A 26,720-nucleotide genomic window follows, 5' to 3' on the forward strand; every position below is an offset into this window, starting at 1 on the left:
TATTACTTCTGTTCATGGTTCAAATAGAGGTTTTGGGCAAAATATGTTTGCCATCCAGTAGAATTATCCAATAACATTCCAATACAGTAAAATTGTTATGAACAGGAAAAGGTTTTAATCACCCTTGCTTATATCATCATTAACAGTCACTACATATATCATCAGAAATGATAAATAAGTATAACTTTAACGAAACACAATCATTATATATCTTTTTAATTGTTTGTTTCAAATAGACTTATATGGCACTGTTCATTACTTGGGAAGTCACAAATATCAGATATCTATTACACAAAGTATCAAGTGCTAATGCTAAATTCTAACAAAAAATAGACAAGTTACATATCAACTTAAAGTATTTCAAAGATATTTTGCAAAAGCTAGGATTACACAATTTAGCAATGAAAGAGCAAGTAATATATTGCTTTGATACTGAAATGCACAATGTATTAACAATTTACGGATCTGTAGATAAATTCATTTATTTTTGTAATATTACTTATTCAATACAAATATCCTATTATTTTAAAACAATGCTTAAAATATTTCAACTAAAATGTTTATATGTGTTACATCTATAGGGCAATACTAATAAACAATACATTTTTTAATCCGCCATGAAAAATTTGCTATGCAGATCAGGGGGGTGTTTCATAAAGATTTAAGTGTGACTACAATCACACTTAAATTCCCAGTTGCGTGCGGTATACAAGGCATCATCGCCCTGGTCAGATCATGCTTAAGAGACGCATGTGTCTGTGTATTGATATGTGAAATTGTGCATTAAATATAATATGCATGTTGACAATCAAGCATGACTTTAAATCAGACTAAATCTTTGTAATCATTCCCCTGGTTTCAATTTACTAATAGATAAATATATATTGAATGCATATATTAGACCAATGTGATATATATAGGTAGGAATATATGAAAGTCACAATACAAAATTTAAAAAGAATACAATATTTTCAAGGTGATAATTCATTCTTCCCTATATCATCAAAACTTTGATCAATACCTTCCTTCTCAGTCTCATATATTGTAATATTGGAAATGGAGGAAGATATGGCAATTTTAGAAATTTGTAATAAAGGTTTAAATTTGTTTATTCACTGTGTATACAAATTTGATCTCAAAACATTTTCAACTTATTATAAAACAAGATTTTTTTAAACAAAAAATTGTGATGAAAATCTATATATTGTTTTTATTCATTTGGTTCAAAACATATAAAAATATATTTTGCCATCTCTGAAAATACAAAAATGAATTTATTCACTTACATTTCACATGCGCAATCATAATAAAAGTGCATTTTACTGATATGCATACTGTAGCTGTGTTTTTACACTGGTGAACCATGGTGAACATGGGTTGTAAAAATATTTTCATCTCACATGGCTTCTCATAGTTGAACCACCGATTTAAAACATGCTGAAACAATAAGCCAGTTCACGGTTAGCTCATGATCAACTTTTCTCAAATGACCTTTGTGTGATTTTTCATTAGGATTAAGCACTATCATTTTCAAATGTAGATCTATGTTGCTTAAGTTTTACCGGTAGAGTATTCAAATTCTAAGAACAAAAGGCATTGTATAGACCAGGTGACTAGAATAGTACATCAGGGATAAAGTTTGGAAATCTGTTTTATTGTCTGCCTTTGGCACATTTGACTATTGTTTAGGCTACTGTCAAATACCAGTGATTATGAGGCTCTATTTATTACTCTTCAGCTTGGATGTGATAAAATGAATATTTTGAAATCATCAAATCACAAATGCCTATGTCAGTGAATTTGAAAGCACCTTCATGGTTTATCTCAAATGACCTTCTTCTGCTCGTGCGCAGTTTACAACCGTGAACAGGCTTATGGTCACTGGTCTAACTATGGATAGCCAAGCATGCTGTAGAAGTGTTTTTACACTCATGAACCATTTGGGTTTATTTCACACATGACTTCCCATAGTTGGGACCACTGATTTACATCATGTTTAAACAATGGTCTTTAACTGATTGTGTATTTTTTTTGTCAATTTGTTCAATTTCTGTGTATTTATTAATTTCATTTTCTGTATTGTATAAGTAGTTGATTGTGCGCCTTGAGTGTCATTGACAGATATGTGTGCTATACAAATCTTAAATTATTATTATTATTATTATTATGAATGGTCATTGGTCGAACTATGGATAGCCAAGTGTGAAAAAATAGACAAAGGTAAAGTAATGTTTGGCCATCTTTTAAATCAGTGGTGCAACTATGGGTAGCCAAACGTGGAGCAAATCTTCTCACAAGTCAATATTAACAATAACATACAAAGTTAGACTGGTTTAATCAGGAGTCTAACTGTGAGTAGCTAAATGTAAAGAAAGATAAAGATATTCAAATTTTCTCTAAAAGCATGGACCCCAAGCATAGTAATATATATATAAGGAATACTAGTATATGTCATATTTGACAACCTATAGTCAAACTACCATTTTGAAAAAAAGTTTGAAACGCTGTGTTACAAATGGCTTCTGTGAAGAAAATTCATAGCTGGGCCAGGAACAATTTGAACCCACTACCTCTGGATTACTCAGGCCAGTGTCTTAGACCAATGGAGTCCCCTTGTGTTCTTGGATCATATCATCCCATGAATAATGAAATACAAAGGACATTGCTTCAGCACTTCATACATTCAAGAAATAAGGTACCAAATAGTTATGCCTGGGTTGAGTGCAGCAGTGTTGATGAATTTCTCCCAGAAAGGGACCAAACAAATGGACAGGGATTTGAACCGGGGATCCACTGACTTGGAAGAACAGAATGAGAACGACTACACCATCAGCTTCCGAACATGGATATGATCTACCTACATGTGCCTAATACCAAGGATGGAATCAAGGCTGGCCTCAGGGTCACGTTTTGCCGGCCTTGGCCTTGATCTCGGGCCGAATCATGTGTACCGAGTCTATGGGAGGTTTGCTCCAGCGGCCTCATGACTCGAAATTCCCAGCCTTGACACCAACCATGCCTATACTACCTACTTTAGGTGTCCTAGACAGTCTTCGAGATGTATCTTTGTAAATCTTTCTAGTTGGATTCATCAGTCCCTCATCGCTTGGCAGAGAAGGACAATGGTCCTTGTCCTAGGGCTGGTATAGGTGTCTTGGCGAGTAGTTTGTTGTCGGCTGTCTTAAGGGCCGCTAGTTTCTGGTTCCTGATCAAGGTCATGTTGATCTTTCGTTGCGTGACCTCGCTCTTTAGTCCTCTGACCTCCTCCTCAGCTTGATTGCGGATCTGTAAGAGAAACAATGGTATACAATTGTCATAGTCATCACCATTGTACTCATTTTCAGCAACATCATCAACATCATTACAATCATTATCATAATCATCACCTTCCATCATCATCATCATCATCATCAACACCATCATCATCTTCCGTCATTATCATCATCATCACCATCATCATCTTCACCATCATCATCATCACCATCATCACCATCATCATCACTACCATCATCATCATCATCACTACCATCATCATCATCACCATCACCATAATCACCACCATCATTATCTTAGTCATTATCATTAATGCTTTGAGTGCCTAGGCAGCCCAGCTAAAGCCGGGGTAATAATAATAGCAGGGCCCGCTGGGAGAACAGTTTCCAGAACTGAAGCGGCTTCCTTGGGTAAATATACCTATATTATTATTATCATCATCATCATCACCATCAACATCTTCATCTTCTTCATCACCCTTCTCATCTTTACCTTCACTTCTCTTGTGAGATTCATCCTAGAGTTGTCAACCTTTCTTCGGATTTCATCCAACTCATGCTGCATCTTCAAGATATTGATCTTATGGTCATTCTGAAAGAGACACACAATTACAAAATCCAAATTAGATATTAAATATTCATTATTTTTACTCTGATCTGCTTTAATGTCATTAATTCATCATCTATTTATCTCATGCAAATTTGAAATGTTGCCTAGTGCCTATAGCTACTGGCTATGCAGAATTTACACCAATGCTGTTGTTTATTCCACTATGTGTTTTCCACAATATGGTTTCAAAGGGTAATATTAAAAACAACAAGTGGATCTTCTCTGATGGTCTCACCTGCATTACGCAATTTAATATAGCAGCAGTGCCTTTGAAAACGACTATAAAATAATTATTCACAAAAACACCATTCGTATGATATTTATTGACCCTAAATGACATTTTACCTTGATCGAGTGACCCAAGTCTTGTCCAAGACAAGCAATGATATTTGATTACCCCTATGTCCACATTTCATTAACTTTATACATAAACTTTCAAAGTTAAGATGGCAATTCAACAATTACCTCTCAATAGACCAAAGTTTATTGACTTTAAATGACCTTTGACCTTAGTCATGTGATGTGACACTTGCATGGAATGTTCGGTGATACTTGATTACTCTTATGTCCAAGTTTTAGGAACTTGATCCAATGATATTTGATTACCCCTATGTCCACATTTCATTAATCTTATCCATAAACTTTCAAAGTTAAGATGGCAATTCAACAATTCAACAATTACCCCCAAATAGGCCAAAGTAAAATACTTTTTAAGTTATGATGACATTTCGAAAACTTGAGCTGAGGTTAAGATTTCAATGTTGATTCCCCCCACATGACATATTTTGTTTGTCAATATTTGTATATCTTATTTTTGTAATCCTATATATTCACCTTATTTTCGTTTTTATTCAATCCATTTATTCAAATCAACTTTTGTTTAGGTAGACTTTACCTTTAAATGAATTGTAGAGCGAGCATCTCTATATTATATCATATTATATAGGATAACTAAAGAGTCAGAAAAATACAACTTGATTTTATGTGACCTGAAACTTGCATGGAATGTTCAGTGATACTTGATTACTATTTTGTCCAAGTTTTGTGAACTAGCTCTATATACTTTCTAAGTTATGATGACATTTCAAAAACTTAACTTTAGGTTAAGATTTTGATGTTGATTCCCCCAACATAACATGATATTTTGTTTGTATATCTTGTTTTTGTAATCCTATATAATTACCTTACTTTTGCTTTCATTCAATCCAATTATTCAAATCAATTTAAGTTTGGGTCGACTTTACCTTTAAGTGAATTGTATTAAGAGCGTCTCTTTTTTATATTATATAGGATAACTAAAGAGTCTGAAAAAATATAACCTGATTTTATGTGACCTGAAACTTGCATCGAATGTTCAGTGATACTTGATTACTCTTATGTCCAAGCTTTATGGACTTGCTCCATATACTTTCTAAGTTATAATGACATTTCAAAAACTTGAGCTTAGGCTATGACTTTGATGTTGACTCCCCCAACATGCCATATTTTGTTTGTCCATATTTTGTATATCTTATTTTTGTAATCCTATATATTCACCTTATTTCTGTTTTTATTCAATCCATTTATTCAAATCAACTTTTGTTTGGATAGACTTTACCTTTAAGTGAATTGTAGAGCGTCGCTATATTATCTTATAAAGGATAACTAAAGAGTCAGAAAAATACAACTTGATTTTATGTGATCTGACACTTGCAAGGAATATTCTGTGATACTTGATTACTATTTTGTCCAAGTTTTGTGAACTAGCTCCATATACTTTCTCTAAGTTATGATGACAGTTAAAAAAACTTGAGGGTAGGTTTTGATTTTGATGTTGATTCCCCCCACATGACATATTATGTTTGTCCATATTTGTACATCTTATTTTTGTAATCCTATTCAAATCTTATTCAAATCAACTTAAGTTTGGGTCGACTTTACCTTTACGTGAATTGTATTAAGAGGATCTCTTTTTAATAACATTACATAGGATAACTAAAGAGTCAGAAAAATGTACCATAACCTGATTTTATGATTTATGAGATAATTCAATGTATCTACGGATTATGTTAGTTCATTCATGAACTAAGCTGAAAGAATATTTATACACAAATTCTTTGAGCACAGCAACCACATGGGCCCACCGTCATTTGTGCGTCCTACGCCATAGTGATATTCTGAAAAAGCTAACAACACAAGCGAGTTAGGTATGTCAAACCAATGGGAAAAGCTCCCAGCCAGGATTTGGGCAACAAAATCCTGGCCTCCTCAGTCGAGGATGGACTACTAATGAAGAAGCTCTCTGAACAGCCAGGACAGGGCCGATGAAAATCACCAGGGCTCTGGCAAAGGGTCCATGCCTTATCCTCCTAGATTTTTAACAAGGTCCAAAGGAGGAAGGGAGCCCTGGGCAAAACAATATCGGCAGGCCCAGCCAGACTAGAGATGGAGAGAAACAAGTGGAATGCCTCTGGCCGTCTCACCTGCATCACGCGATTCAATATAGCAGCAGTGCTGATTTTGAAAACTACTATAACTCGCACAAGATGTTCAGTGATACTTGGTTACTCTTATTTCCACGTTTTATGAACTAGACCAATACACTTATAGAGATATGATGGCAATTCAACAAATACCCCCAACGTGGCCAAAGTTCTTTGACCTTACATGACCTTTGACCTTGATCATGTGACCTGAAACTCGCACAGGATGTTCAGTAATACTTGATTACTATTATGTCCAAGTTTTATGAACTAGACCAACACACTTTCAAATTTATGGCTGTAATTCAACAAATACCCCAATTTGGCCAAAGTTCATTGACCCTAAATGACCTTTGACCTTGATCATGTGACCTGAAACTTGCACAGGATGTTCAGTAATACTTGATTACTATTATGTCCAAGTTTCATGAATCAGATCCATAAACTTTCAAAGTTATGATGGTAATTCAACAGATACCCCCAATTCGGCCAAAGTTCATTGACCCTAAATGACCTTTGACCTTGGTCATGTGATGTGAAACTCAAGCAGGATGTTCAGTGATACTTGATTAACCTTATGTATAAGTTTCATGAACTAGGTCCATATATTTTCTAAGTTATGATGAAATTTCAAAAACTTAACCTTAGGTTAAGATTTTGATGTTGATTCCCCCAACATGGTCTAAGTTCATTGACCCTAAATGACCTTTGACCTTGGTCATGTGACATGAAACTCAGGCAGGATGTTCAGTAATACTTGATTAACCTTATGGCCAAGTTTCATGAACTAGGTCCATATACTTTCTAAGTTATGCTGTCATTTCAAAAACTTAACCTCAGGTTAAGATTTGGTGTTGACGCCGCCGCCGCCGCCGCCGTCGGAAAAGCGGCGCCTATAGTCTCACTCTGCTATGCAGGTGAGACAAAAATGCAGTCAGTGTTGATGTTTTTTTTTTTTTTTTTTTTTTGGGGGGGGGGATCATGGCAGCTAAATACACCTGTTGCTATGTATTGAACATCAATGAGTGCACAGTTTTACACAAGTTCAGTGTTTATGTCAACTAGTTTACATAAACAATGGATTTGAACCCTAGTAACAAATATAGATTTAGCACAATAAGACAAAATCATGCATTCACTATTTCATCCTTTCTCAGTCCAATGCTATAGAATCATAAGAAATCAAACATGAAATCTGAATAAGCTATTCATTTAAACCAAGGACTAAGAACTACATACGTGAATTTGGGCATTAGTCTCTATTTCATAGAGGCCCTCTAGCTCTCCTGTAAATTCTTGATGTATAGGCCTACATGTTTCATTTTTCTTTTCAAATGGTATTTACATTAATGAATGCACACTTTTTAATTAGTCCAATGTACATGTAAATTAATTTGCATAAAAAATGGACTCAAAACATAGCGACATGCATATTTACAACATAAAGAAAAATTGAAATCAAAATTTAAGAGAATCCTACCTTTTTTGATGGAGGACCTTTGACTGATGTAGCCCCCTTTTTCTTCCCTTGCAGATGACTGAGTAGTTTATTATGCATCATATCAACTTGGCTCCTCACATCATTAACATCTCTCTCTAAATCTTTTGTCTTCCTCTTCTCGTCAAAATATCTCTTCTTCCAATAGTCACGAGCTTCAAGAAGTTAATAAGACAAAATGATGATTATAAAAATATTCCGCTTTCTCATAATGTGCTTGAATCGAAATGACATCTCTACGTGCTTTACAATCTATAAATCATTATCCTGGTCACTAGATTTCTGTTGAATTTTTATCAGTCAGTATAATTTTCTTATTATTTATGATTTTATCAGAATTAATTGTCCTATTTCTCAATAAAATTAGGTTATATTTCTTTCTTTTTTATGTGCAATACATCTTTTATTTATGATGGTACCAGCACAAACCATGTACTGTACTTTTCCTTTATAACATATATAAATTTCAAATCATTTCTTGATATTTCTCTTTCCATCCTAATTTTTTTTGGCCCCTCCTTACATTTCCAGCCCTTTTCCCTACATGTAAATACTTGTGTATATCAAGATGCATAGACTTTCAATAACAAACTCTCTAGGCAAAATGAATAAAGTTTCATTATTGATAGATACCAGGACAAAAGGTAAAAAAGGGGTTGTTACAAGTTTTACTGATCTCGGTAATATGCTAAAATTCAAATATATCATGAGTAATAATGAAAGAATATGAGATGACTTTAGAAAATGTATCTTCATTTTCCAGGTGAATAACTTGACACTGATTATTAAGCACTATATTAAAGACTCTGAAAAGTGGGGAAAACATGGGGAAAACATGAAGTTTTAGGATCAATTTTTGGTACAAAATGGAATGAGGCTCAATAATGAAAATAGAATTCACAGTTTCCACTGGGAGTGAACATTTTTTTATAAGATTGAGAAAAAAATCTGTATTTTCTTTTAAATTGAAACACATTCAATATAATACATGGAAAAACAATGATACAAGTATATATTGTTAGAAGGACAAAAGGAATGTTAGATAAAAATAGCACATTAGTATTGATTTCATTACATTCTCAAAATTTTGATATCTTGTTCATTACATAATCAAATTTGTGATATCTTTATAAAATTGTGAATTTTACACAAATATTCAGTATAGATTTAAAATCACAAGATACTATATTTGAGTGTACAAGGTCTACATTTGAGTTTCATTTAAAGTAATTTCATCACAGTTCAATGGTTAATAGTTAAACTCACACAGCAAACTAATTACTGAAGAAATACATACATAACATACAGGATCACATACTTGAATAAACTGATGTTCACTATAATCAGAATTATTAGATCTTACCATTCATTGTATCATGAATATATTAAACCCATTTCTTCCATTTTAACAATTAAAGGAAAGGAAAATAAAATAAAATGAATCGCCAGAGCAGGATATTTACATGTTTTTATTTGTTAAAGTATTTTTTGTAAATATCCTATGCAGCAAAAGAAAATAGGTCTCAAAATAATATTATTTTATCAAAATTCATGCAATGTATTTGGAATACAATGAAGCCTCTCAAATTGATACAATTGTACAGGAGCAATACATTTATGGGTATTAAATTGTCAATCAGCTAGACTAGATGATAAAATAGCGTACTGAGTTGATTGATTGATTGATGAGCTTCAATTCTACCTTTTTGAGTTTGAAAATGCGATACCACTAATTAATCTCAATTTCCAAATCTAGCAAAATTTGTTTTATCTTGCTGTTCCAAGGCTCACAAAATGTCCACAGCTATAACAAAGGATGATAGGCAAGTGTTTAATCAGGTTGCCTATGGAGATTAAGTTATGTACATATTGACATGCCAACACAGTTTGTTTTCCCTCCCCTATTCTTCCCTTCCTCTTTTTTTTCCTCTCTAAGGTTTGCTCAAATGAGATAGCATGTAGTATTAAGGGAACTGATTTCTTTGAATCTTTGATAATTATGATTGCTTAGCTCTTTGTGAATTGAATTAAATTGCAAGGATGACAATTATTCTATTGACCCCATCTTCCTTATTACACAATTCATTTTCATTTGGTTACGGTACATGTATAACAATATACATAGACCTACTGACTAGAAAAGTTTTTTAATCTCATTTGTTAGGTTCTCTGATTTAAAGTTAAGGAAGACTGTATTAAATCATTAAAAAATTTCACATTATTTTGTACAGTATGTTCAGCAAGGTGTGCAGTAACCAAAAGGAAAAGGCATTTTTACCGGTATATCAAATGTCTGTTGGATTGGATTAGAAAGTATATTCATGGGAACATGATTGGGATACCTATTGCATTATGGGATGCAAAGGGAAGTATTCTGATAGAGGAACACTTCCTACATGAAGTTTCATGACAAGAGTCAAGATCTGGGCCGGGGTGGGGGGCACTTCCATTGACGAGTGGATACCATGCGCGACCATGGGGTCTCGAAAAGCACCCTAAACAAGTATTTTCCATATTCTGAAAATGCACCCCTTATTGGCGTGTGAAACCCAACCCTTATCAAGTATTGGAAACAAAACGATACCCTTAGCAAGTAATCGCGATATTTTAATTGTTATATGTCACGGACGTCGGTTTAACCTTTACCTACATTATTGGGTTTAGTACGGCCCCACCTCGCGCAAATCGGACTCTAAACACGTGGTGTTGACTGTTGGGACAAAAACTAAATCCTTAAAAGAAAATTTTAGTCTTTTTACCCTCGCAAATTTGACCCTAAACACATATCTTTCCTCGCGAAATAGATACTATTTTTTCATTATTTTAGTGTTTTTGACACCCTTATTACGTTACGTATGTAACATGCTTTATCTTGAAAAAGACATCCTTTTTATGTGTTTTTTGGGTAGCGCATGGTATCCACTCGTCAATGTACATGTAAGTGGCCCCCTGGGGATCTGGGATAAATTTGTGAATATTGGCCTCATCTCTTGAAAGGAAAGACTGTAGGTACACATATATGTTAAGGCCATTGCACACCTTACGACTGTTCGCGATCCAATTTTGGAACAAATCGCACTTAGCTCATTTTCTGAAAATGTGAATGGAACATATCATTTCATTTTAGGTTAAAATTAATTGAAAGAATACTAATATAATCATTTTGAAAGATTGCAAACCTTTATTTTGGAGTAAAAGCCAAATTAGTTTCAAATCATAGCCAATCGTAGGACTGCTATGACGTCATTATGACTAGATATTAAATTCGCTTTTATTCTAAGAAGGATGATAGCATAGTCACAGATTTGAACATAGGTATTCGTACGATGATTTCGGGCATTACACAGTAAGATATTTCAAGTCTCAATATTAGCATCAAATTCTACAACATTTTATTCTGAAATTGGGTCGCCGACCAATCGTAAGGTGTGCGATCGCCTTTAAACACATCAGTATGTACATGTACATGTATGTATTTGTAGAGCTGCTTAATATATAAAAACATTTGCAAACATGAAAATATTAATAAAAGAGAGTAATACAGTACATATTTATTGCACTATATGAAAATAAAGAAAAGAAAAGGTTCTCATGACAAGGACAAAAGTCAGTTTTAATTGCACAGCATAAACATGTACCAGCACTACATCTTCATTAGTACAGGTAAAGAAGTTAAATTATACTGGACAGAATATGTATATATACAGTAAATGGTGAAATGGAAATGCAGAAATGCAGAAAATAATATACATGTCTAAAACTACTGCATGACTAGGGGTATTGCAAGAAAATTAATTTGTAATCAATTAAAAGAGATCAATTTACGCTTTACATTACATTTCAGATGTTTGATACAGAGTATGCATTATCATAATCTTGTTGTTGTTCATGTTTTTAATAAATTGAATTCTAAATGTACTTTCATAATGTCACTATTCGATGATTATTATAAAAATGAATGTACCCCAAATCAATTTCATGTGTTTTCTGTAAATTTCAGCTTTCATGCTGCATATTCAATTTTATAATAAACATAATTGAATTAAATCTAAATATAAAAAAATAATTCCAAAAATTTAGGTAAATGATAGATTGATTTACCTACAGTATTAAAATCAATTCATATTTCCTGTTATAAGAAGCAGATCAGACACTGATCACAAATTGGCAATGAACTACAGACTTACAATTGACTTTTGAACCTAAATTTTACTTGCAATTAATTGTAATTTTCTTGCAATACCCCTGTAACATGATTAGATGACACAAAGGTGGAGAGCAGCAAAAAAAGAAAGAAAAAACATTTCAGAGGACTTACGATGAGTAGCTAGATCTGGCGTGTTACTATTTGATCGTGGTTTTGATTCATATAAAGCTAAAACAAATACGTGAAAAATAATAAAGCGAGTGCAAAACAATTATAGAAATAAATCTACTACAATGTAGACATACACAAAAGTCGATTGAACTCCATAGATAAGCACAATAGGGGGAAGAATCGGGTGATTTTACTGCGATACAAGTACGACAATGCTATTTATTTGATTAAATTTGTTGACCCGTGAATTTGACTGCTTTGAGAACATTCAAGCCTTTTCTACGAAAAAATGCAAGCAATAAATAGCTGAATTCATAAATTGACATATATACACACAAATACAATAATAACTAAGACAAATAATTGAAAAAATACATTGAATTTTAAATCCAACTCCATTTATATACAGTGCGTCCCAGAAAAAGGAAACCGTGATTCTCATGTCTTTTCACTTCAAAGGCAAAAAAATTAGACGAAAACTTCACACATTAATGAGCAAGACGAGTTTGAAATTTTAAAGACAAAACCAGGTTGTGCAGACAAATTGGACAAGATTGGTTCGTGATACGACGACCGTGCTTATTCAACGATTGGCTCATTAGCATTTCTTTTGTATACTTTGTTAGGATTCTCTCAGTGATCGCTGGAATGAGAGTGAATTCAGATTCACACGTGAGTTTCTGTGCATATCGTTTCTGATCTGTCTCAATATTTATTGTTTGTAATGTACCATGCATGAGCAATTTGCTAAGCTCTTGGTTTCAAATTAGAGATGAGATTCTACTCTTGCCATGAGTATCAAATTTATAGTAAAAAACATATTTAATAATTGTGAAATCTTTCTCTGAAAACTGGTTTCCTTTTTTTGTGGGACACACTGTATAGTGAGTAAAAATTTTAACAGATGGGTGATCCAATAAAAAATGATTGCTTTTGTATTTTTGACAAGTAATTTCCGGGAACATTCAATTCCAAATAATAAATTTTGTTTGAAGTTTAGTTACAGCAATTCATGCCAGTGAAGATTACTAATTCAAAGCAATCTAGCACTGATGTGCTGACACTATTATTTCAATTTTTGACAATGTGTTTGCAACCATATTACTAGCTGGGTGGCCGCAGGCATAATAAAAGTGTTCTATTTTCTACTTCAGCAAGAGAAAAACATGTGCTGAATAATTTAATAGGAACATATGAGAGACAAAGAGGGGGGAGAGGAAAAGAAGAGGGGGGAAAATACTCATATTACGAATTAACTTTCAGTTGCCTCTCCATTCTCAAGAAAATAAAATGAATGCAAATCAATCTATTTCACTTTCAGCTTAAATACTCTCAATAACATCTCAAGTGAGAAGATCTTTCATGGGTTCACAATAACTCAAAAGCGCCTCATTCAAGAAAAAATGCTTCATAATACTGTATCATTCATGTTGGAAGCTATTGACAAACAACGATCTCTCTGTAAGTCATTAAAGAGTTGAGCGTTTTACAAGAGGGGTAACCTTGTCAAATCTCATAGTGTTTGTACAGGCCAATCAATGTGGTCTAGACAATAGGCCGCAGAATCAATAGCAGGGACACTGGAACAATCGGCCCGGGAGTGTTTTGTTTGGTGCCCTACAAGGAAGGGGAGGAGAAGGAAGGATGCCACCAGATGGAGGCGAAATGGTACAAGTTGCGGAGTTTGTGCTTCGTCTTGGAAGATTTCCAGTTTATTTGGAATCAGCTTTAAGTATTTGATCATAATTTGACAAGGATGCACAACTCTTTTAAAGTTTGTTAAAAACTGGCATAGACAATCTCTATGACTTGCCTTTTTTATAATTCAAGCAGTTCTTTGATAACTTAAATTATGTTCAAAAGAAAATTGAAAATGTACAAGGTTGCTTTTAGAGTGCAGCTCAGAGGATAAGAGGAGAGAAACTAACGATTGAACCCTGAAAAGATAGAAACAGTAGCATACTCTTCCAATCTCTATTCTAGCATAAATTGCTTTTCATAATAGGCACAGCAGGTGTCCATATCTTCATAACGTCATATAAAAACGCATCATCTTGATCGTTTCCGAGCTGCCAAAGTGACTGCAAGAACCGTCCCCAGTAGGAAACCGAGGAATAGGTGGTTTGTTATGCGGTTGATTGCATACACCTCCATCATGTCTGCATCATAATGCCTGATCAATAATAGCGCACAAAGACAGCAAGAATGTCGCTGATCAATCAATAAAGCGATTGAAAGGAACTTCCATTCAGACCCATGCAATCGAAAGACAAGTGTTTTCCTAGCTTCCTAGAGAGGGTGTCGAGGATATCACAGAATAGCCCTGACGCAAGTGTCAATTCAGACAGCAACGTTCCAGAAAGACGTGACCCTTCTCCACCCATTTGCCGAAAATGGAAGCCTCTACGACAGCATCCTAGGCAGTATATTTTGATAGTGTAACACATGTACAGCTGGCAAATAGCCCAAACTTTACATATTAAAAGAAGCAAATGGTATCTATCATCTCAACTACCAATCAATGATTCCTAGGGTGATAGAAAATGTTGCCCCATGACATTACCGCAATCAGTGCAAAATCAAGTATTTCATTTTTTTTCAAAGAATAAAGCAGCCATCAATAGCTGGCAGGTGCGTTGATCAGTTGGTGCATTCTGGGATATTTTCAGATTGTTTCTCTCCTGCTTTTATTTTTCAATTGCAAGCCATTGCAGAGTAAGAGGCTATTGACCATAATTAAAAGTGAATACCAAGAAGGAAGCATGAAGGGCGCTAGGAATAAAGTAGTGAAATCTTGAGCAGGTGATTTGACAGAATGCAAATAAAGTGAGAGGAAAACTGAAATTATACCAAGGTACTTCTCCTTGGAAATACCATATTTGATGAATTTTTGAGCTTTGAATAAATATTCCATGATTTTCATTGCCCGAAAAAAGGGTTTTTTGTGCAAAATACACTAGAAATGGTTTTCTACACTGTAGATGTAAATGGCCTTATTTTGTTCAGTTATGTCTTCCATAACACTTTTTTCAACTAAAGAGATTCCAAACTTATGAATAATTAATAACCAAGCAAGACACCTAGAAAGCAAGAAGCAGGTCGACAAGTCTTGCAGAGACAAATAAACTATAGGCTTCAGGATTGTTTTGGATTGTTGCAGATAAATCATGAGAAAAAAATATGATCATTTTGTACTAAATAACGAACACAATACTAACAAGCTGTTATGCACAGTAAGGTGTAGTAATAATAATGTCCTACATTTACAGAGTGCCTTTTCAGAAATTTTATACAAAGCACATAAACATACACGTAAGACAGAAATTCATTGATCTATTAGGACCAATATATGACAGATATAATGTATAAAATTATCAAAACATTAGGCTGCAAATTTCTGATATATTCTCATATGTATACAGTGTCACAGAAACATCATCTGTCATATACTACTACGGCAAAATGTGAACAATTACACAAGAGATAAAATTCACAAAGTACATGTACTCACATCTATTTCTCCTTTCGTGTGTTTTAGACTGAAGTTCCTTGGCCCGTTTAATCAGATTCTCTCGCTCTTTCTCTTTCTTTAATCTCTCTTGCCGTGCTATTCGAAGTTGTTCCAATAAATTAGCCACTACAGGAATGATACAGAGAATGGAAAAAGCAAATATTAAAATGATTCTGATTTTTAAGAAACAAAATATGAACTTTAAGGATACAGTATGTGTTGGAAAGCACAGGAAACAAAAGTAAAATAAGCATTGGTATAATCTTATAAGTAAAATCAAAATAACAACAAATGAGCAAGATAAATAGAACACTAATGGCTTTCAACAAAGAGCTTGAATGTATAGTCTCGCTGTAAATGATAACTCAATGAATTAAACAGCCACATCATGATACAGAATACAAAAAATAAATGAAAGTCAAGAAATCATTCACATTCTATGTAAAAAACAATTCATTCAACCAGCCATCGCAAGCATGCATATTTAGCAGGTAAATATTCAAATGGATTCTATACCCGATTCCTCATGTGGCAAAACTGTCAAGATGATTGAAAATAGAAATAATACATCAAGAAATTACTCAATTATCATACTGTCATTTACATGAAATATAAATGTATGATAACTGTACTTACCTGTTATTTGTTTTTATGACACCTAAAATATATAGATATTCAATTACTATCGTATGTTCTTTTTACTAACATCAAGAATAACAAAAAGTTAAGAATTCAATGAATGTAGAGCAATGAAATTTACATTCAATGAAGCCCCCTCCAAAAAAAAAAAGTTTGTTAACCATAAAAGAACAAAATTAGTGCCAAACGGTTATTATTATTTTGTAGGTACATGTACAGAAAGCTCCTATGTGGAGTCTATTTTTTCTTGAGAGTGCAGTGGAAACTCCTTGTATGTTGTGTCATGGGCTCGCATGATGCACATGAATTGGAAATCGAGGGTCAGACGGTCACGAGTGTCCTCGTCTGCATTCATAATATTTTAAGTGGGAGATGACTGACAAACACTGTGTGTGGTCCTAGTAGTTCCATGGTTATTGAAAACTAGTCTTAAAATATACCTTTTGAGATAACTATTAACAATACAGAGAACACATTTAATTTATTTGCATAGAAACTTAAAATAGTTTAAAGTGAAAGTACTTGTTTTGCCTCTTGGTTACATAATTATTGCATCATTGAGTAGTGAATTAGTATGTGATCAATCAAGAGGGCCTATATTACAAAACTACATTTTTCTCAAAAAATGGGTCAAGAACCTGGTCAGATTTGGGTAGTTGAGGTCTTGAGGAGGTGTTATACAAGGCTGGCTCATATTTGCTTCAAGCCAATGTTTTACTGTGCTTTTTGTTTGAAAACAAAATGGTAAAAAGTGACACACATTTTTTTTTTTTTTTTTTTTTTGAATGAATCTTAAAAATGAGAAGGAATTACTTGGGTCTGTCAGATTACAGAAAACATCCCCCCCACACACACACCTATAAATCATGAGTCCTGTCAATATGAAGACTCAACTCACAAAATTGTGTTATCCTATAAAGAAATGGTATATCAACTTACTTTCTGGATCTGTTTCATAAACCTCTTCTTCGTCTGTTATACTGCTCTTCCTTATCTTCCCAACCTAAGATAAACAAAAACAAAATAGACAATTCATATTTACAAACTGGAGAGGTGGTGTTTCATTTAAGGCATATCAAGCATGCATGACTATATGACCACATAGAATATCAAGGGGCAAAACATCTCTTCTAGTGACATTTTACAAATGAGTAAAGACCGGTAATTTTTCATTGAATAAATATATTTTGTGAAAAACATGTTTTCATCAATTAATACACCTTCTCTGTGTCATTTCATTTTTGCTTGTTGATGATCAAGGCAATTTTCCCTGCTTTCATGTTAAAGGGATGGTCCGGGCTGAAAATATTTATATCTTAATACATAGAGTAGAATTCACTGAGCAAAATGCCGAAAATTTCATCAAAATCGGATAACAAATAATAAAGTTATTGAAGTATAAAGTTTAGCAATATTTTGTGTAAACAGTCGTCATGAATATTCATTAGGTGGGCTGATGATGTCACATCCCCACTTTCTGTTTTCTTATGTTATTACATAAATCATAATTTTTTCATTATTTCATACATGTGTGAATAATATGTCTCCCTTATAATGAAATAAGTTGCAGCAATAAATATCTAACGCACATAATAAGATGTCAGATGCTTAAAATGCACTCTTTCTCAGTACAAATAAACTCACAAGAACTACATGTAAGGGAATGTTTAGGGAACAAAATAGGAGGGAAGGAAGCCATGTCCAAAGATTCCATAAATGCTCTTTCCTAGATTTTTTTTCATATTCTGACATATCTTAGATCATAAAATTTTATGGTAACATTATGGGTATCATAAAATAACAAAGATCAATATTTCTGGGTTTTTTAATAACTCTGGAACTATATAAATTCTGCAATGAAGTACAAACAAACTACAATTTACACAAGTCAGGCAACAACAAATGTGCCAAATCAGTCATTAAGCTTATCTACTCACCAATTACCGGTAACTTGCCATGCCCTCTCTTTAATGAAATAGTCAACAAGCAATCTACAACCACAATTTATAGTTTCACTTCATGTCTGCTGTGTGCTTTTATAGCTTTCACATGTAGACAAAATCAAGTGCAAAATTGTACTTTACATAGAAACAACAGGTGTTGTACAATGTCTAGGTGTTAATGTGTCAAATCTGTTACCATGGCAACCAATGATATGAGAGGTAAGAGACGTTTAAAGGACGTACCTTTGCTTTCCGGTGAATCTCCGGTGTGAGATGCACCCTTTTGATCCCGTCCTGTACAGCTTGCTGTGAGGCCATCTCCATCTCCGTATCCTCCCTTCGTCTGCTCCCCCGACCTGGATGCGGGAGGTGGCCCACCTCCCCGCCACCCGCTCCATCCTCATCCCACGTTGACTGGGGTTCGTAGTCTCGTAACTCATGTTCCGCTTGTCTCCTAATGTGTTCATCGTCCAGGATATGCCCTCGGCTATCCAGGGATTGGTTGGTTTCCATGGCGATGGCAGCATCATCGTAACCATCCTCGCCTTTGTCCGTGGCACCATTGAGAGCTTCCATTCTCTCCCTCTCTGTGATGCTCCCCCGTCTTTCCTCTTCAAACTGTCTCTCAGCTTCTTTTCTCCTTTCCATTTCTTCTCTCATCCTCTCTTCTTCTTTTCTTTGCTCCTCCATCTCCTTCTGTCTTTGTTTTTCCATCTCCCGCAGCCTCTGTTTCTTCATCTCCTCCTGTCTTCTGTGCTCCTGTTTTCTTTCATCTTCTCTTCTCTCTTCCTCTCTTTGCCTTTGTTCTTCTATTCTTTCTTCCTCTCTTCTCCTTTCTTCTTCTCGTCTTTCTTCCTCTAACTGCCGATCCACTTCTCTTCTTTCTCTTTCCAGCCTCTCCTCCTCCTTCCTTTCTTCTTCTCTTTCCTGGATCTCTGCTATTCTCTGCCTTTCCTTCTCTATCTCCTTCTCTTCATAGCTATCTGATTGTTCCCATCTACTTCTGGATTGTTGGTCAGAGTTGATTTGGTTGTAGTATTGATCATCGATGTCAGATTTCCTTCTGAAATATCAAAAAAAAGAAAAATATTGAATTGAATTATGCCCCTTTTAGTCTAGGATATATGTCCATCTAGAAAGTGCAAGTATGCTATAAATTCAAAATAAGATTGTCGACAAATCCAGCAAACAGTACCGTCTTTAGCAAGAAACTCAATGGATATTTCATACAAAAGTGTTCGGAACATAGCAAGCAGAGTTTTATCTTATTATTAAGTAATGGATATGATGGATAATCATAATTTTCTATCAAAATAAAAGAAATATAAATAGAATTTTATTTTAGATGGTTAACAGTTCTACCTTAGATAGTCTGGATCATCGTCGTCGGGTGTTGGCTCTGCTATCCCAGAGTCCTCGTTAGTGTTGTTGGTGTATGCATCAGGGCGACCGGATTTCCCAGGCGCTCCCATCATGTTCTGCAGAGGGTCACCCTTGTACCCCTGCTGCTGCTGCTGCACCATGGGACTTTGACCTGGGGATAGGGTGTCAGAGGTTGGCATATCAGGTGGCGTGGCACTCAGGGGTGCAAGGAACGACACACTGTTAGGATTGTTACGAGACAGTCTACGGGAGCCAGACTGGTGAATGTTGCTGCTGTTGTTGTGGTGATGGTGGCGGTGCCGGTGGTTGTTAGTGTGGTGTTGGAGACCAGTGGTTGCAGGCGGGGAGTCTTGATCGACATCCTCCCCATGAGATGCATTGTTAGTGGTGCGTTTGTTAGTGGGGCTTGCAACATCGGCAACTTGGTTAGTATCGTCATCGGAAATTGATTGGGCGTTAGTTGGATCGGCTGTGTGAGATGAGATGGGATGGGATGATTTAGAGTTCTTGATGGTTGTTTTGTGTGGATGAGACCCAGTTTGGGACTTGACTACAAGAACATCATACGTTTGATTAGCTCTAAGGGGTAAAGATTGAACTGCGTTTGAAGTAGCGGAGTTGTTAGGGGATTGGTGAGCAGCTGTGTTATGATTGTCAGTCCTTCTATCAGGATGAACAGCTACAGGATAATTGCTACTAGACTGTTGAGCAGAATCTAAAGAACCTTTAGTCAGGTTAACGTTCGGGTTAGGATGGGATTGCTGGGGATGTGAGGGGTTGGTATGATGGGTGGGTAACCTTTGACCTGGGAAGGAAGTGGGATGCATTGTGGGAGAGTCCCCTGGTACCAATGTAGAGTGGGTGATGTGTTGTGATGATGGAATAATCATACCTGCCGTGATATACAAAATCGCAACAGAAACAAAACAAAAGTAAAAGCAACAGCATGCACAAGAAATAACAAATACATGAAGCATGCACGTAATAATTGTACAAAAACACAGCATACAGTGTACTTGTGAAATAAATAGCAAAATGGACTGAATATTTTGTGACAGCACCTATTGATCTCCCCCCCCCCCCTCGATAACTTTGACAATTTTGTTTTTCGTTGTCACCTCCTCTGAATTCAGATCATAATTTTGACATTATATATTTGTATTTAATCAAAGAATATATGGGGATCTCACATTTTTGTTTGTAAAAGGGTATACTTAAACAAAAATATCTAAAACTCCCCTCCAACAAAGTGTACCAACACTTGTGTATACTGTAATGTGATAACATGAACATGCCAATTTACAAGCAAGACAATGAAGAAATAATGAAGCATCATGCAAATCTAGCAAAGTGCAAGCATGCAAGAAGACAAATAAAAAAAAAAGAATTTCTTAACTTTAATTTTATTCATTAACCCATTGAATGGAATTCGTTTCATAATGCACAATATCAATTGACCCTTGCCAAGTTCTCTTTGAAATAGGGCTCAATGGGTTATAAGAGAAACTTCAACCATGTTAAATGAGAACTACCCTTTTAATCACAAAGAGGGATAAAGAATTTGATTACTTATTGAGATTAGGAGATTGTTAGCTTTAATATATTGCATGTTATTGCCCTTGAAGCCCTTCATAGATTTAAAAGTGTCATTATCCATGCATCATTATCATATATTTTGCTGAGAGCTAAAAATTTGTATCAACACTCGGCACTAAAATGATGCAATTACTACCTAATCCCAAAGCATTATATAAGACAAGAATAAATTATCCAGTACTAGCGACTTCAACAAACTATTTTAATCACATTTGCAACATCTTCCAAAATGTTGTCAAAAGTTTTTGTCAGACGTTGATGTAGCAATTAATTATGATCTGGAGTAATTGCACAAACTTTCACATATTTCATTCACCATTACAGAATAGTTAATAAATTAACTTTTTCCTAGACGCAACCATCTTCAGAAGTTTCAGATTATGTATAGTTTGATATTTTTTGAAGAATAGTCATCATGCTTTGAGGGGCAACTCACACTGGTACGTGAACATGGAGTGGTATGGCAAAAAAAAAATTAATTATTTTAGCTCTCAGCATATGAGCAATATGGTAATAATAAGATATAAAGATAGTATCACTTTTATGTACCAGTGCCTTTGAAAATATTAATATAAGCATAATTAAAACCAACATTTTAAATGAATAGGCCTAAAGAGAAAGCAATTAAAGCAATGAAATTGAAAATAAAAATTAGTAGTGAGCAAAGTTCTTGACTGATAATTGTCAACAATGGATGCGCTGTGTTGTTTCACCAGTCTGACTGCTCCTGAGTATACACCTAATGTTCGGATTACTTGTTTCCTCTTAAATTTATAGAGGTAAATCTCAACAGAACTTAAACTTACTGTCATGTCAATAATGAAATGCAACTTAACTTGGTGTAAGGTAAAAGTATTGTGGGTTTGTTTTTAACTTCCCTGAATTTGAACATGGAAATGTCCTCTTCATCATTCAAGTTAAATTTCATTGCTGGAGAGACCATGGATAGGTCCATGGAGAGACAAAGGTACATTTGTACAATGAAGTCATTCAATGGACATCCTAAATGCATACTGATAAATACATGTATTGTTTACTTAAAACAGATAACATTATCAATCATAGATTTCTTTTTTGTTAATGAAGTATGTAAATCTCCTCTTGAACTTTATCCCTTGTAAATTAAAACCACTTCAAATATGTGTGTGTGTATGTGTAAATGTGCTCAAACTCTTTTTTTCACACTGTTTTGTGCACATGGCTTACCAGTGTTGGGACCAAACCACACATGTAATCTCCTCACTTTACAACCACAAAAATGGGAGAGATAAATATTAAGTAATTATAAAGAGCAGCTAATGTATAATAAACTAAGTATAGTACTGTTACCAATATGTATTCAATTCTAAATCAAACGTCAAGAAATTTGATGATTTAGAAATGAACTACAAGAGTGTGTAATATTTGTACATGTAATTCTTTGGTCCAGGTAAAACTGATCTAACTGAAATTGTCAGTATCTTTTGAACTGAATACGGTATCTCTTTTGATTAAATATTTAGCCCATCCTAATCTACTATCCTTACCGATATAATTGCCTGATGTCTGCACTGTCCTATCTTGATGCAACCTGTTTAGTTTATCTGGCTTAATGACTGGTAGTACCTCAATGACCTTACCCTGTGGTCTTTGGAAAGTTCTAGAGGATTCCTGGCCCACCTTTCCGTCTATTCTCCTACCACTCAATGCCTTACTCTGTCTGCCTAAATCCTTCTTCGGCCTTGCCTCTACTTTCCTACCCTTACTGTTTCTGTCCCTAACTGGCGCTAAAGTCCCTTTCCCTTTAGTCTCTGGCTCTGATAGCTTAGATCGTTTGGCTTCCTTACACCAAGCTGCCTGGGTCTGCTTGAGTCTTTTTGTTCTCTCTAGTGCAGCCTTACTCTGAGGTTCCTTGGCAGCGGCTAATTTCTTGTTCCCTAAGGCAGGTTTAGCTTCGCCCTTCTTGTTTAATCTAGAATGGCCTTTGCTGACAGTACCAGGCTTTTGTCCTTTAGACTTGACTTTCTTGGTCGAGTCTGGACTTCTCTTGTCCTGTGGCTTTTCTTGACCAGTTTCTAAAACTACATGAATCTTGCTTTCTTTACCTATGCCTGCTTGGAGAGAGAAGCATGTAGGGTAGTATGCATTACAATCCCTTCCCTTTACACCCTTAATTAATGATTAATCTCCCAGCATGCAAGTGATCAAATAATCAATATCTTGTAATGCTCCATGAATTACAATTGATTTAGTGATCATAGTTAAAGGCTGTAAAACTGGAAAAATATTATCCTTGTAACAAATACCTCATACCAACAAAGAAAAATATAAATCTTTGTTGAATGAAATAATTTGATTCATGATCAGCCAATGAAAATTTGATTTCCAATTGATTGATTGTAAACTCAATTATGATAAATCATGCAGGAGATACATCATCAATCAGTGCACCAATCACCAATCACATCAATCCTCGAGCCGACTCACCATCAGACGCTGGTGCCATTCTATCGTGGTTGGCGACCTGGGGGAAATGGGTAGGCATGCCGTTGATTGGCTGAGTTGCATCAAGACGGGGGGAATAGTCCGGTTGAGACCCGGGGTAGGCTTGGTAGGCTGGCATACTCCGGTCCTCCAGAACAAAAATCTCTGGCTGCCATGCCTGATAAGATCAAGACAAGAAAGAATCAAAAATTTGTATCTAATGGCTTTTATTCTGAAGTCCAGGGGAGTGTTTCATCAACATTTTCATCCGACAAGTTGTCAGATCTGACATCTTTCCTTGATGTTGATTGGCTAAGAAGCACTGTTACTATGGCAACTGTCGGATAAAATGGGACTTGTCGGATAAAACGTCTGACAAGTCCTGTCATGAAACGCTCCCCTGGGTGTGTGTCACAAAGAGTGTGATTTATATATGTGTTATTTAGAGGCATGATATTCCCTTCTGAAAAAAAATCTGAAAAATAGCCAAGGGTCGCTAAGTCACCGACTTCTGAGGCGCTCGGTCGGGGTAACAAGCTCTTGCATAGTAAAGAAATCGAAAGTCATATTTCAAGGTGAGTCTGTATGATAGTTTTATCATTTGACTTTAAAAAGCAGTAAAAACAGCATAAGAATGTTCTTGGGCAAAGGATTTCACATAAAATAAATTAATAAATAAGTATTAAAAAAAAATTAGAAAATTAAACTGAATTTTTTTTTCTTAAAGAATTGGCTTTGTATCCTCTGGAAAAAGCGCTATATAAATCCAATTATTATTATTAATTCCGATTTTAGTCGGGAGAATATCATGCCTGTGTTTAACAGGTAATCTGATTGATGGATATGCGGTAGTGCACGCCTCGAGCTTATGATCTGATCAATGCATGGATGCATTATAGTGCAGGCAGCTAAAATTTAAGTGTGACTCTATCCGGGGACTCTATGTCCTAAATTATTATTTCCTTTTGAAATAACTATTAATAGGACAGATAATTAATTTCATAGTTATAAAGAAATTAAAACATTTTGACATGAAAAGTACTTGTTTTGCTACTTGAAAACAAAATATTGTTGTATGAATGTATTGAGTAGTGAATGAATTGGTGCATTATCATTCAAATGGACCTTTTACAAAGTCTACATTGCTCAGATTGTTGCATGGTGGGTTTAATAGGTACCTGGCCAGATTTGAGTAGTTGAGGACTTTACGTGTGAGGTGATGCTAATAAGGCTGCTGGTTCAATCATATTTACTTCAAAAAAATAAATGGGACTTGGCCTAAATCATTTATTTTGAAAAACATTGAAATGAATAAAGTTTATAGGTTTAATTGGATAGGATAACATTAAAACTAAAACTAAAAAATAATAAAAAATAAAAAAGAATCTTCACCAAGAGTTGCCAGAATTTCACAATTTGCAAGTTTACATCCATGAAATGGCCATCCATTTTCCTTATTTTAGTTGTCACACTCGGTCATCACCATAAAAGTTTACATGTGGGGCTATAATATGGACATAAAGAATGTGAAATGTGAAATTTCAGCAACTTTTTGGATCGTTTTATTTTTCCATTTTATAAGGTCAAACAGTTGTCAGAATAGGAAAACAGTTATGCTTTTAACGGCCATTTGCATAGCGTTCATTAAAACATTGTGATTCAGTCCAAATTAGGACTATTTTTTTTCAATCTGTGGATGAATATGATTTTAATACTTACTGCAGGAGGCAAATAAGCCTTGCATTTCATTTCCTGTTCCTGCTTGGGCTTCACCTACAGAGTGAAGAAGAAAAAAAAATCAGAACAACTATGAATGGTAATATCATCTTGATAAATATATAGGCCCTGGGCCTGCCTCAGGTAGAAAAGAATGTAAAAATGTCAAACCAAATAAGTCGGGCCACCTGAACTCGGACCGGCCCTGGGCGATCAAGAATGTATCTACTTTGAACCCGTCTCAGTCCACTTGCAGGAGTTTGCAGCACAGACCCCAGTTTGTCAATAGTGACCAGTGTAAATGTTAGTTGGAAAGGAGAACAAGTGGAATGCCTCTGGCCGTCTCACCTGCATCACGTGATTCAATATAGCAGCAGTGCTGATTTTGAAAACTACTATAACTCGCACAAGATGTTCAGTGATACTTGGTTACTCTTATTTCCATGTGTTATGAACTAGACCAATACACTTATAAGGTGGTTTCAGACCGCCTCGAAGTTCGTCAGTTCCAGGTATTCTCTGATCGGGAAATTTACCCCGATCAGAAAATACCAGGTATTTTGGTAATGTGAAAGCAAACTACGCGTAATTTCCCCGAAAGAAAATACCCGCTAAATAGTAGGTACTTGGCGAAATTACGAGAATTTTCGCGGGGATTTTTCCAAGGTCGCAGGTATTTTGGCGATGTGAAAGCAAATTACGGGAACTTTTAGCCCAGCGTGTCGTTGGGTGCGGCGCCGTGGGTGGCTGCTGGGCTAGTGATTTTGAATCTCGCGCCTTGCTTGCTTATCAGACCATACTGCGCATGCTCGTAACTTCAGGAACTTATCCCAAAGGATATGTTTCAGGGCGGTGTGAATGCAGGAATAATTAATGGGTATTTTTCAGCCTAAAAAAGTTCTCGTAATTTAACGGGGATTCTTGTGATCGAGGAGGTTTGAAACCACCTAAAGAGATATGATGGCAATTCAACAAATACCCCCAACGTGGCCAAAGTTCTTTGACCTTACATGACCTTTGACCTTGATCATGTGACCTGAAACTCGCACGGGATGTTCAGTGATACTTGATTAGTCTTATGTCCAAGTTTCATGAGTCAGATCCATAAACTTTCAAAGTTATGATGGTAATTCAACAGATACCCCCAATTCGGCCAAAGTTCATTGACCCAAAATGACCTTTGACCTTGGTCATGTGACGTGAAACTCATGCAGGATGTTCAGTGATACTTGATTAACCTTATGTATAAGTTTCATGAACTAGGTCCATATATTTTCTAAGTTATGATGACATTTCAAAAACTTAACCT

General features: G+C 35.2%; 1 protein-coding gene across 6 annotated transcripts; it reads right to left on the reverse strand.

Moving 5' to 3' along the window:
- Positions 1-1,881: 1,881 nt before the first annotated feature.
- Positions 1,882-25,574, reverse strand: LOC129271022 (zinc finger CCCH domain-containing protein 13-like). Of its 6 annotated transcripts, none has more exons than XM_054908372.2 (10): positions 25,415-25,574; positions 23,699-23,873; positions 19,616-19,787; positions 18,497-19,316; positions 17,250-17,313; positions 15,672-15,797; positions 12,161-12,217; positions 7,825-7,997; positions 3,766-3,864; positions 2,034-3,285 (listed from the first exon to the last, which is right to left on the reverse strand). In XM_054908372.2, the coding sequence occupies exons 1-10, from the start codon at positions 25,442-25,444 to the stop codon at positions 3,100-3,102; spliced, it is 1,902 nt and encodes a 633-aa protein (XP_054764347.2). In that variant the 5' UTR covers positions 25,445-25,574; the 3' UTR covers positions 2,034-3,099. The 6 variants fall into 6 exon arrangements, with proteins under 6 accessions (XP_063963195.1, XP_063963193.1, XP_063963191.1 ...); XM_064107122.1 differs by having other exon boundaries at positions 19,616-20,105; XM_054908371.2 differs by having other exon boundaries at positions 19,616-20,528.
- Between the last annotated feature and the right edge of the window lie 1,146 nt (positions 25,575-26,720).

The sequence above is a fragment of the Lytechinus pictus genome, chromosome 11 (assembly GCF_037042905.1).
Source record: "Lytechinus pictus isolate F3 Inbred chromosome 11, Lp3.0, whole genome shotgun sequence".
In the NCBI taxonomy this organism is placed as follows: Eukaryota; Metazoa; Echinodermata; class Echinoidea; order Temnopleuroida; family Toxopneustidae; genus Lytechinus; species Lytechinus pictus.

Excerpts from the sequence above, each read along its gene's own strand:
- LOC129271022 (XM_054908371.2), bottom strand. The coding sequence starts at position 25,444 with ATGAAATGCAAGGCTTATTTGCCTCCTGCA. Across the intron at positions 17,314-18,496 it reads AGATTCACCGGAAAGCAAAG|GTTGGGAAGATAAGGAAGAG; the intron begins GTACGTCCTTTA and ends TGTTTATCTTAG. Across the intron at positions 3,286-3,765 it reads ATCTCACAAGAGAAGTGAAG|ATCCGCAATCAAGCTGAGGA; the intron begins GTAAAGATGAGA and ends TTTCTCTTACAG.